The sequence below is a fragment of the Manacus vitellinus genome, unplaced genomic scaffold, assembly GCF_001715985.3.
Source record: "Manacus vitellinus isolate BGI_N305 unplaced genomic scaffold, ASM171598v3 scaffold_1_pilon, whole genome shotgun sequence".
NCBI lineage: Eukaryota > Metazoa > Chordata > Aves > Passeriformes > Pipridae > Manacus > Manacus vitellinus.
This window is the reverse complement of record NW_021939396.1, coordinates 21,530,003-21,542,180: the sequence shown is the minus strand read 5'-3', so window position 1 is coordinate 21,542,180 and position 12,178 is coordinate 21,530,003. Positions and strand designations below refer to the sequence as shown.

At 41.8% G+C, this 12,178-nt stretch overlaps 1 protein-coding gene across 1 annotated transcript in view; it reads left to right on the top strand.

The window, feature by feature from the left end:
* Positions 1 to 12,178, top strand: part of LAPTM4B (lysosomal protein transmembrane 4 beta) — a 59,233-nt gene that overhangs the window by 29,760 nt on the left and 17,295 nt on the right. The window contains exons 5-6 of the mRNA XM_008924048.3: positions 2,628 to 2,726; positions 10,219 to 10,314. Of these exons, the coding sequence (XP_008922296.2) occupies positions 2,628 to 2,726; positions 10,219 to 10,314 (195 nt within the window). The remainder of the gene's footprint in view (positions 1 to 2,627; positions 2,727 to 10,218; positions 10,315 to 12,178) is intronic.

Here is a 12,178-nt window from a genome sequence, read left to right as displayed (position 1 = left end):
CCAGCACAGGAGCAGAATTTCTTGTCCCCCCTCATGTACCCGTATCAGCATTTAAGCTTATCACTGCAGTGGAGGGCAATGGGTCTTTGATTTATCTGAACCGCTGTTGGTACAAGTTTTCCATGTTAATGAGATTTTGGGAATGGCTGATGCTCTGGGAGGACCTCAAGGGCTGCCTTATGGCACCACTTCTAGGGTGATCCCTGAACCAGGTGAGCCTGGAGCCAATCAAGATGCTTCCTACCACCTTTCCTGCTTCTTTGCCAAAAGCTGCAGGTTTTATAAATCTGTTTTCCTTCAGCACTGAAGGGGTTTGTAGTTGTGAGTTAAGATCAGACTGCTCATAGACTGGCCCAACCCAGTTAGCAAATAAAGACAAAAGGGAGTTTCTTCCATTCTGACCCCTGGGCTATTCATAGAAACCCTGAAAGCCTTGTCTCCCAAATGGAAAGCCTGAAAGCTCCAGGAGGGACCAGCTTCAGTTTTCACACCCTGCACCAGAATCTCCCAGGTGGGGAGATGGGTAGGGGTGACTACCACATGGGCACAGCACCCACCACCTCGCTGGGGCTTGCTTACACCTCGCATCTCTTCGGATAGAGACCCAGAAAGCTAAGCCTGAAGGGGACAAACTACAGAATTTGTTCCTCATATGCTGTCCTGGCTTTGCTGAATTACTGGGTTTTTTCATCTGAAACAATGACACTGATATAAGGGAGTGCCAGGCATTGCTCAGCAGCATGTCCTTCTCCCAGACTTGACCAGGGTTCATGGCTCTAGCAGATGTTCCTGCTTTTCAATGTAGTGGAAACTTTCTTTGTCGTTTTTCTGCTCTCCTCTTGCCCCCATGCAAATCCCATTTGTGTTGATGTCTGGAAACAGGCCAATAGATTATGGCCAAGACACCAGAATGCAGTCATCCAGTCTTCAGGTGGTGACTGTTTCCCAAAAATCATTGTGTAGGAAGACCAAAGTCCTACTGGGAATTTTTTATTATATTCACAAACTAGTTTGACTAGTTTTTTAATGGTAGGTCAATACTGAAAAAATCATTTGGGGGCAGTTTTACTGTAACTGTCCTTGACTGACTGGACTTTCTAACTTTCTAACTTCCTTTCGTGGCCTCCCTCTTGCAAGCAGGAGGGGAGGTTGGGGCATTGTTTTTTGGCATATACTCTTGCTTTCTTGGTCTCTGAGTGACTGCCTTCACTATATTTAGGATAACTTTCTATGGGAAAAAAGAAGCAGCAACTTACTGAATTATAGCAAGCTAGTGTCCTACAAAAGCTAGTGTCCTCAACAAAGAAGATAATGTGATAAAAACTTCAGCCATGAAATTCAGTACAGGAACAGAAACATTGCTGTCAAGAAGCGGAAAATGTGCTTATGTAACGTTTATCTGCAAACTGTTACAGCTGCTGTTGATGTTAACCACTCTGAACAGTTCATGGAAGCGCTAAATAAAGAGCTATTCTCAGTAGCAGCTGTCCAAAAAAAAAGATAATTTCCTGATGCACTGGGCTGAGTGCTGGCATAAGGGTTATTAAGGGGTTACTCTGGATTTACACCATCATTGCCAAGAATACAGTTATAGCTTGGTCTAGTTAATTGTCCTGACAAGGATGCAGAGCTGGCCTGGTTAAGTAATTAGACCTGTAAGGGAAAAGGGGGTCGTGTGTGGAAGGAACTATTGCATTCAGTTATAATGAGCTACTGTTGCAGTGGAGCTATCTATTGTGGAGAAACTCTGTCTGTGAACAATGGTTTATTCTAACTGAAACGGGAACTTGTGCCTTGCAGTATTTCAAAACTATTTGGAACATTAATTTTAAAGGGTGCATTTTCTTTAAGCAATAAATACAGTAAAACATTTTTATAGACTGTTTTTCAGCCAATGATCCTAAAGTGTTTCACAACTGTAAATCAGTAGAGCGTGTGCTAAACAAGAAGATTAATTTTGTCACCTCCATTTCATGTATAAGGTAGCAGAAGGACCTGGAGCACATTTCAATTTGAAATCATGATGTGGCTCCCCTGGAGGACCTGGGCCTTCATGGGACATGCACTCAGATAGCAGTATTAACAAGTACTCCTGGAGAAGTAGTCCAAATTTAGCCAAAATAAAATGGAAAAGAATAAACTCAATGTGTTTTGAAATGTCTTCAAATATTTAGGTGAAAGGATTATTCTGTCCAGTTTTTCCTGCTTTGACTTTGTGGAAGGAGCTGCCATTGGTCTTTGGCAACCAGTGCCATTATAATGGTTACTCAGTAAGTACAGGACTTGCCTGCTGTTTCCCAAGATGGCAGGTTTCCTGCTGCAAAGCTCCCAGTCCTTTGCTTGTTTGTGTCAGATGCAAACCCAGTGAGCACTGAGGAAAAGAGAGCCCACACCACATCCAAAGCAAAAAGCAAATCCCTCAGACCTCCAGGGAACCTTTGACAGCTGAGTCTTCACAATGCCTGTTCCAGCCAAACTTATTGAAACTAGTTGTTGGTGCAGAGCTCCTGATTTAGTAGATCATAGAAAGCTTTGTAAGTTGTTAATTATAGAGTACACTAATTGAATGGCTCTTAAATGACTTGTGAGATTAACTCACAGTGTTTTGCTTATTTTTGCTTATGCAGCCCAACAATTTTCCCTACAAGGAAGAGATTATGTCTGTGAACCCTACATGTCTGGTTGTGATTATCCTCCTTTTCATAAGTATCATTCTGGCTTTTAAGGTAAGTGCATTACTGTGTACAAAGTCTAATTCTGGTCATGGGTAGAATGTCCCTTACTGGGAGGTCTGTCTTTAGAAACATCCAGGGACCTACAGCCCAGGCAGCCTGACAGGTATACAAAACAGTGATAGACATCATGGAAGAAAAGCAGAAAATCTTATACAAGAACATACAGGCCACAATAGGGAAGTGTGATGCTTGTAGGAGGAACTCACGACTTGTAAATCCTTTGAAGGAGTGGGTCATCCAGTGGACAAGGGAGAACTTGTTGATACAGGCTTCTTGGTTTTTCAAAAGGTGTTTGGCAGAATCTCTCATCAAAGGTTTTAAAAAGCACCCTTAGATATGGAGGGAGAAGAGGAAAGGTCATCTCAGACTGTAGCTAGAAAATAGAGAATAAGGACAAATTATCAGTCTTTCCAACATTGAGACCCATGCCACTTGGTACATTCATTAAAGATCTGGGAAGGGGAAGGAAATCTAACAACAACATTGTTTTTGCAATGTCATTCAAAATAGAGAAAACAATCACCCAGGAAATCTTTGCAGAAGGATCTCATGGCATGGAGTGACTACATAATGAAATGGCAGAGAAACTCAGTGGTGTCAAATTCTAAGTAGTGGGCACAGAGGAAGCACACTCTTGTTTCACAGACACTGCAGCAGAGTCTGAAGTAAGCATGACCACCTGAAAAAGGGGTCTTGTAGCAGTAATAGATAGACCTGTGAAAGTATTGGCTTACTGCTTATTTCTGGTCAAACAAGTAAATCAAATGCTAAGAGTATTAAGAAAGGAATAGAAAACCCAAAAATATAAATTGTTTAATTTCTTTGCCAGTTTTGATGCTTACCATCTCTGGAAGCAAGCATTCCCTTCTGGTGCCCTATCTCAGAAAATATTTTGTAGAGCAGGTAAATAATTCCAAGGAATCCCTCCTGGGAGGAACAACGTAAAGAACTGTCAGACCAGGCAGCAGAAGGGCACAGGGAGTGAGGATTTATTTGCTGTTAGCAAACCTTGGGTGAGAGGGCTGGAGGTGGCAGGTACCAGGAGAAGGGGAGATGTAACATCACTCAGTGGAGCTGGAAAGGGCCCATGTGAAACCACCACGCCCGGGCTCATGGTCCAGCACGGTCGGCCCCCTCTGGCAGGGTGGGTCAGAAGTCCCAAAGGAGCTCAGAATAAGATCAGACAAATCAATGTAGAAAAAGTAACCACCTGTGGCTCCAAGTTAGTGCCCTGAGCCTTGGACCTCTTGTAAAGCATGCCTGTGTGTTTGCCCTCTTCTTGCACCCTTCTGCAAGTTTCTCACGGCACAGTGCTACCATTCTTGTATTTCTCTTATGGGATTTTATTTCAGAATAGTCTTGCTCTTTCTCTGCAGAGCAATTAAGTATTAAATTAGAGAAATTCCAAAAAGTCACAGTGACACCAGGGATGTTGGTTCCAGACAACACATTTGACAACATGAGCAGGGGAAGTTATTGTGGCAAAAGAGATAAATAAGGTTATTGAAGCTACTTCAAAATTGGGGGAAAAAAACAATAGATAGGGTATATTAAGGTGCTCTTGGAAGTAATACTCACTTTTCTTCTGTGATTTAGCAATACAATTTAGTCTTCTGGCCTTATATGTTCACAGCCATACATTGATTTTATTTGCACATTTAAGAAATATGTAATTAAAAGTTTATTACATTAAGCTTATAAAAAATAGGCAACTAAAATTGGCATGGTAAAAATATTTACTACAGAGAAAAGACATGTAAGAAATTAATTGTGCAAAAGTCTCATTTGGTTTTATAGCGGCTAACACGTGTTTTTTCCAAGAGTATATGTGGCTCATATAATGCTCATTCTAGCAACATATTATCATATAAATTAGTCACAAAAAATATGACTCACACAGAAACACATGCTAAATTCCAGTTAGCATTTTCATTTGAATTTTTTATGTTTCCAGAAGAGCTGTTATGCAGATTTATGGAATCTGCTCCATGAAAAGAAAACTGGACACACACAGATGCTTCACAGTTTATCACTGATAGACTTAGCAGATGGTACCACGTTTATGTACTGAAAAGGTACTGTGCATAAAAAATATGCCTGAGCTCCCTCTCCCTCTGGAGTTCAACTAGAAACAGGGAGAGGAACCAAAACATTGTGACCTAGGAAAAGCTACAGTAGAGAAAGCTGCATTCAGCTGGTGGGAAATATGAACCAGAATCACATAATTCCTCAGAAACATTTGGCACTATGACTCTTTTGTTTTCGATGAAGCTACGTGCACAGGAAAGCTTTACTGAGCAGAAGGCAAGATTATGCAGTGTTAGATGTTAGGTTTGTGTTTTGCAGTCATGAGATTGTGAAAAGGGAAGGGGACAAGAGACGGTGGTAAGAAAGTGAGCCAGCTAACCACATACAAGCATTTATCTTTTTAGTGGTTAGGATTTACTTGGATCTGAAGCAGTTAATGGATATTTCAGGCAGTTTCACATGGAATCCTTTTCAGAGTAGAACAAAATGTGTTATTCCATTTGTGGTATTCCATGTGTTTCTAGTCTTTGTCTAGAAACTGAACCAGAGTTGCATGCCACAAAACATAGGTGTTTCCTATTTGGCCAGGGAAGGACATCCAGCAGCACAAATGTATTTTATGTATGTATGCAGGACTTCAAATGGCACATAGCCAACACAGTGGCTTTTGAATCACGCCCTCCTCTGCAGCTGGTTTGGAGAGCATGGCCTCGGTTTCCTCTGGCCAGACCCAGCTGCTGAGACAGAATGGTTGAGGTTTCAATCTCCCTACCATGGGGAAGCCTCCCAGGCCCAAATGAGCTGAGGTGAGCACAGACACAACCGAATAAACCTTTCCCCCAGGCTTCCTTGAGCACTCTGCAGCTTCAGAGCATGGCCTTTTCTTTTGTTCTCTGGCCTTTCTCTTTCTGAAAAGTAGATAGGAAGAGGTAGTTGCCAGTGGGGCAGCCAAAAGGTATTCTAGTTCAGTGAGACAGGCTGGTCTTCAGCAAACTCAGTATTAACCCTGGTCCCCATAATATGCCTATAAGATACACATACAAGGTGTTGAGCCTGGAGATGAGACCACTCTGCATGTCCTGGTGTCCTCAGCAGACAGGAAAGGGTATATGGAATGAAGTTCTGTGCTCTCCCTGAGAGATCTGGTATCTCAGCCCGGGGGGATGCCTTCTGGCAGGGGGAACCCTGACCCGCAACACATCGCCCCGGTGTCTGCTGCCTTCCTGTGATCATGGGACCCTGAACACAGCCCCCACTCTCAGGAACAGCCAACAAGGAGCCATGAGGTTGCCATCTGTTCCAAAAAAGCCTAGGACTGGTCCCAGCACTGGGATTGCTGGTGGCAGGGTAGTTATGGGAGAAGCATTTCTAAAGTAGGGGTCATTTGCTTTAAATTGCATAAACCCAGTATGTGTGACTGTTAGGGTACAGGTGATGTACTAGCCCCTATAAGGTGCCGTTTCAAGTGTTGCAGGCCAATGGTTTGTTTTGGTATCATTAATTCTTTCCAATTACAGCACTTCTTTGCTGTTCTAAGCAGTGGTTCTTGCACAGGTTTTTTATACTCACAAGATACACATTCTAGTGTGCTGAGAAGATGAATTTAATTCCAATTTCATCAGAACATCAACCCATTGTTTCTCCTTCTCTAGTACCAACATGGGAAATACATGTGATCAACTAGTCTGCCATTAGCATCCCTCTGAAATCTTCATATAAATTTCATTTTGTGTATAAATCTTTATCTCATTTTCACCAATTACTGAAGCCCATCCCAGCTCTGTAAATAGAAAATTCAAAGCAGCTGTGGAATAAAATGGGATGCAGTGCAGGCATCTCCTAACCCGAGGGGCCTGTGTTGGGTCTGTGGCATTCACCCTGCACTTGCTGCCAGTGAGGGGGCTGCCCAGAGGGCTTCTGTGACCCAGATCAGCACAGACTTTTCCTTGCTGTGTTACAAGAAACAGCACAATATAGCAACCTCTTAATTTCCACAGAGATGATGGTCAGTCAGCTGGTCCATCATGTGTCTGATGAGCAGAAGCCTGCAGTACATTACTGTTGTTGTGCTGCTTGAGTGTGTGTTCAACAGCAAGAGGCAGGATTACAAAGTTTTGTGGGTTTCAGTTCCATAGGGGCTCAAGTAATTTTCTACCATGCAAAGGGGAAGACTGAAAGCTGGTAGAAGTAGGTGCAGTGCCTCTTCCCACATTCAGCCCTTCTTGTGCACCTATCCTTTCACGTGGTGGCTACTTGGGGCTGCCTCCCCAAAAGGTGTCTGTCAGCAGCCTGTGCTGGAGTACCACTAAGGGTGGATTAGGCTGAGGGATTGAAGGCCTTTTATGCAGTGCCAATTTCAAACGTGAACGTTGGTCTCCTGAGGTAAAAGTCGATATATTTATATACTGAGTGGCCAGCCACGCATTTAAAGCAGTATTTGAAACCTTAGCCAGGTTTTTCAGGAGAGAATATTGGTAACTGAATCAGGAATCCCATTTAACAGCGCAGCAGCATTGGTAGAAAACAATTAGTAGGAACAAGTTTAAATAAGGTTACAGGTTGAAGAAAACAGGTTTCCATGACTCACGATTCACAGGCCAGCAGCACATGTCCAAAGCACTTGGACAAGGACATGCTCTGAACTGCTGCCACTCTCAACCATATGTGGGTCAGTGTCTCGTGGCCAATTACTTGGTGTATGCTGGCTGATGACCTCTTTAATTCAAAGGCTGAAACAAACCTCACCCACTGAGAAACAGCCCATGCACATAGGAGCAGGGCTGATTAGAGCTAGGGTTTGGAGCTGGGAGAGCTGTAGAGGTTAATTGTGGGGTTAAATGTGTTTTATTCACTGCACGTAATAGAATGGGAGCGTTCGAAAATGACTCTCCCACTAGCTTCTCCCAGATAGGATTGTATTATCTGCAACAGGGCTTCCCTCAGTTTGGATTTTGACAGGAGGATAGAAATAGGTTTGCAAATAGGTAGGCTTAATATAAAGGGTTTCTTATAAAGAGAGGTTGTGTCCCCACAGAAGTATACTATATTCAGACTCTGTTCTGTATTGGCTCTTACACTGTTCTCAGCCTATAGTATCTGAGCATTGAAAGCTACTGAACTATTTTATTACCACTTATAATTAACAATGACATTTTACTTAAATCTGGAAAAGATCCAGTTCTTCATGTACGTGCCTTTACTTGTTTCAGTAGTTTGGGGCAGGTTTGCATAGCCCACAGCTCGGGCTGTAGAGCCTGTCTAATATTCCTTTGGGACTTAGCTCACTCCAGAAGCCTTTTGCTCCCCCAGTTTGGTGGTCAAAAACATTGTCAAAGTCTGCAACACCTCTAAGTCATCCAGGGTCTGTAAGATGCTGTAAAAAAAGAGGTAGCACATTTACCAGATTTTAGCCAGCTCCACCCTGGTGGAAAAAACTCTTCCTGATCTGCAAGCAAGCCATCAGTGAGTCATGTGGCATCCTGAAAAACACAGCTCATGTGTGTCAGTTGTGGATATGGAGGAAGTACAAGGCTCAAAGGGATAAGAGGCTTTTGGAAGATCATCAGCGCAAGTTGAGTCACAAAATTATGACTCACTCAGTGAGAGACACGTGCAAATGGAGTCAACACGGGCAGTTTAATTTGGACATGCTAGTTTAGTGAAAGAATTTCTGTGCAGAACCTACTAAGTGAAAATACAAGTTGGGCACTATCAAAACACATAGTTCTCCTTATCACTGTCATGTGTAATCACACGGGAAGCACAAAGCTCCAGAGGAGACTGCTTAGTCCCACCAGCCTTGTAGTAACATGCTGCGGATCTGACTCCTGCTCCTGCACGCCTTTCTGCCTTCTGTCTTCCTTCCAGTCACTTTGCTCATCTCTGCTGCCCAAACTGGACCATTTCATGCTAGTGAAGGAGATGATGGATGTGAGCACTTTGCCCAACCAGTTAAAAAAAAAAGGTGGAGACAACAGCAGCCCTACCCAGAGCATAGTGAGCTCCAAGAACAAAAGCAGTGAAGTTGTGTGATCTTGCAGTAGGTTTATTGCTGCAAAACCAGTTTTTTTTGCTTTACACTGAAAAAAATATTTATAATAATGTTTAAAATGTCAGAAATCATTTCAGATGTCAATGAAAACTTTTACATGGGCAATTTTCTCTAGTCAGGCAAGAATAGCAAGACTCCAGACCATTCCAGTAACATGGAATACATAGATTTAATGTCAGATTAAGTGAAACAGAGTATTGAAATAATGCAGGTGATATATACTATAATCACACAGTCAATGTCCAGGCTTGCCTCTCACAGGACAAGGAAGCTTTCCTGTAATTTCATGATTCTTCAGTCCCCAGCATGCTTGAGCTCTTTTTGCTGGGGTTTGCTTCCACTTTCTAAAGCTACTAAATCCCAGTTGATGATATTTAAACATTCTTACCGTGGATTAATCCAAAAATGGTTTATGTTTACTTTTTGTTACTGTCTCTGAGACATTCTATGTCTGTAGCACCTTCTTTTTTTGGTCACAGTCTAACCCGTGCCTTCATTATATGTTGTAAAACTCACCTCTGCAGATGTGCAGTATCCCATGCACAGTAACGAGGTGTCTGACTGAACTCATCCCTCTCTGTATCTCTATAGAGAGGTCTAAAAAAGAAAGTCAGCATATGTGACCTGCTCATTTAGGTAAAATGGAGGTTATATACACAAAATTATGTTATTTTAGCCATATTCAGGCACAAATAAACTGTTTCTTTTCAAAACATAGTCTGCATTAAGTATGCTGTAATATTAAACATCTGGAATAGCAGATGTCATTCAGATAGGTCTAGATTGCAGTATATCTGCCTAGATGGAGTGGCTTGTAGTGCAACACAAGTATCCACAATCACAGAACCATATAATCACAGAATGGTTTGGATTGGAAGGGAACTTTTAGTTTTTCTAGTCCAACTCCCCCTTGTCATGAACAGAGACTGCCTCATCCAACTTGACCTTGAACAATTCCAGGGATGGAGCATCCACAGTTTCTCTGGGCAAGCTGTCCCAGTGTCTCACCAGTCTCACTGTAAAAACTTTCTTCCTTATGTCCTATCTAAATCTATCCTCTTTCAGTTTTAAACCATTGCCTCTTGTCCTGTCACTATAGGCCTTGGTAAAATGACTTTTCTCATCTTTCTTATAAGCTCCCTTTATATATTGAAAGGCCATAGTAAGGTCTCCCCAGTGTCTTCTCTTCCCAAGACCGAAGAAGTCCAATTCTATCAGTATAAGGAGCAGTGCTGAATTACTCACAGAGCCCCTCCACATTCTCATAGTCACTGCAACCAGAAAAGTGAGTGTCCCATGCTTCTACCAAGCTGATATTTATATTTATAAAGAATGGAAATGCTTTAAGAGAAGAAGTCTATGGTTTATTTTTTGCACAGAATAATAAATCTCTTTTCTTTGCAGGGTTACTTGATAAGCTGTGTGTGGAACTGCTACCGATACATTAATGGCAGAAACAACTCAGATGTGTTGGTGTACATTACCACCAACGACACTGCGGTAAGGATGTTACATCGCAAACATCTGTCTAATGTTATGCATTTAATGGCTTTATTTTTTATTAATTTCTGACTCTTTTGTTAAGCACCTTAATTCCTTTAAGAGTCCTCATCTATTGGTGATGTTTGGACTTGAGATTCAACAGACTGGCGTGAAATGGTTGCAAATCACATCTATTGTTAAAATACCAAGTTTATTTTATGCACATAATCTGTTAAAGAATCTGCGTTAATCATAAACTACAGTTTATCTTATGGCCCCAGGAACGACCCTCAGGTCTGATCTCTCCAGCTATGTGATGATCTGGACAGTGGGGGGAATGATTAGGATTCAAGATCTGCACCTGCTGTGAAACTTGGATTTATCTGTAGAAACTGTGATTTAGGATGCTCAACAGCTGGTGTAGTGCTTTACAAACTCACAGAGAGGAGCTAAAAGGCAACAAAAGTTCAATGATTTATTTCCCAGCACATGATGGGGTTTGTTTGGTGAGGAGACAGAACGAAACAAAGATTGATGGGAGAGAAATTAATAAACAGATTTTAATCTCAAAGAATGGAAGGTATCAGTTCACTTTACAGTAGTTTAGTGCTGACATTCCTATGTGCAGGACATGACTGATAAGCAATGTCTTGCTTTTTGCAGAAGGCACTGAGGGAATACAGGAAGAAAGGTCTCTAGAAAAGAGCCAGTTCTGTTTGCAGTGGTATCACCATGGAGCCACTCAGTTCCACCCAAGCTACACTCTGACGGCACTGTGCCAGATCAGTCCCCAGGCTGACTCCACTGGCTCATGGAAAAAGGGTCTTTACATCACTTACATAACAGAATGAGAGCAACATGAACTTGATCCTTTGGATCATCTGGGTAAAATCTCAGGATTGCCTTCCTCAGGTTTTTCTATTTGTGGGTGGTCTCCACAAACAAATATTAGACCATCAACTGTAAACCATTGGAATGAGTGATTCCTGTGCAGCCGCAAGGACTTAGAAAACTATCACTGCTTTTACATGAAAGTTGTAACTCCTGCATAGTTATTTGTCTTCAATACCTGAAGCTTTAAGAAAAACATAAGAAGTTTTACAGACCATGATCAGAGCTGGCAACCAGGACATTTAAGTATAAAAATACAGTTTATTGAAAGCTAAGATGTATTATTACTTTATTTACTGGAATCTACTTTGTGTAAAAAGAGGAGTTTTATGTGCAATAATTTTGATAGCTCTTTATTTCAGCCTGTGGGTAGTTGTAACTCAGCTTCCAACATTGTTCACTCTACAACCCACGGAACTGGCAGGCTTGATAGTGGGAGAGTGTCTGCTGGATTATCTGGGAAACTACACTTACTTTTTAAAAGTTACATTAAAACCATCTGCTTCACTGCTGCCTTTATAAAGCAAAAGACTGGTTTTTAGACATGCCTGGTTGCCAAGACTCTTCTCATTACTTTTGTATTTAGTAATTACCAAAGTGCTCTGAGCTGCCTCCTCATCTTTAAAGCACTTGTGAGTGTTTCTGTGAGGAAAGGAAGCCCTTTTATCCTTTTCACAGATGACATATTGTTGCACTGAGTGTTTAATTTAATTTTGCTTATCTGGATCTTACAAGACAGCTACGCAGGTTCTGAGAAAGGCTGTACATTCCTATTTAGTGCCTTGACCATTGGACTCCTCTTCCTTCCCCAATATTTACATCTCCTTAATTTGAAAAAGGTCAGAATCCGTTGCTTTCAGGTATGATGCATCTTTCTCAGTTCAATCAGATGATATTAGATCAGGTCCTGTAGAAAGAGCTGTTTGGGAATTTATCAGCTAACCAAGAATATCACCCAAAACCTCTCGTTTGTGAGTACAGAAAGACTCAG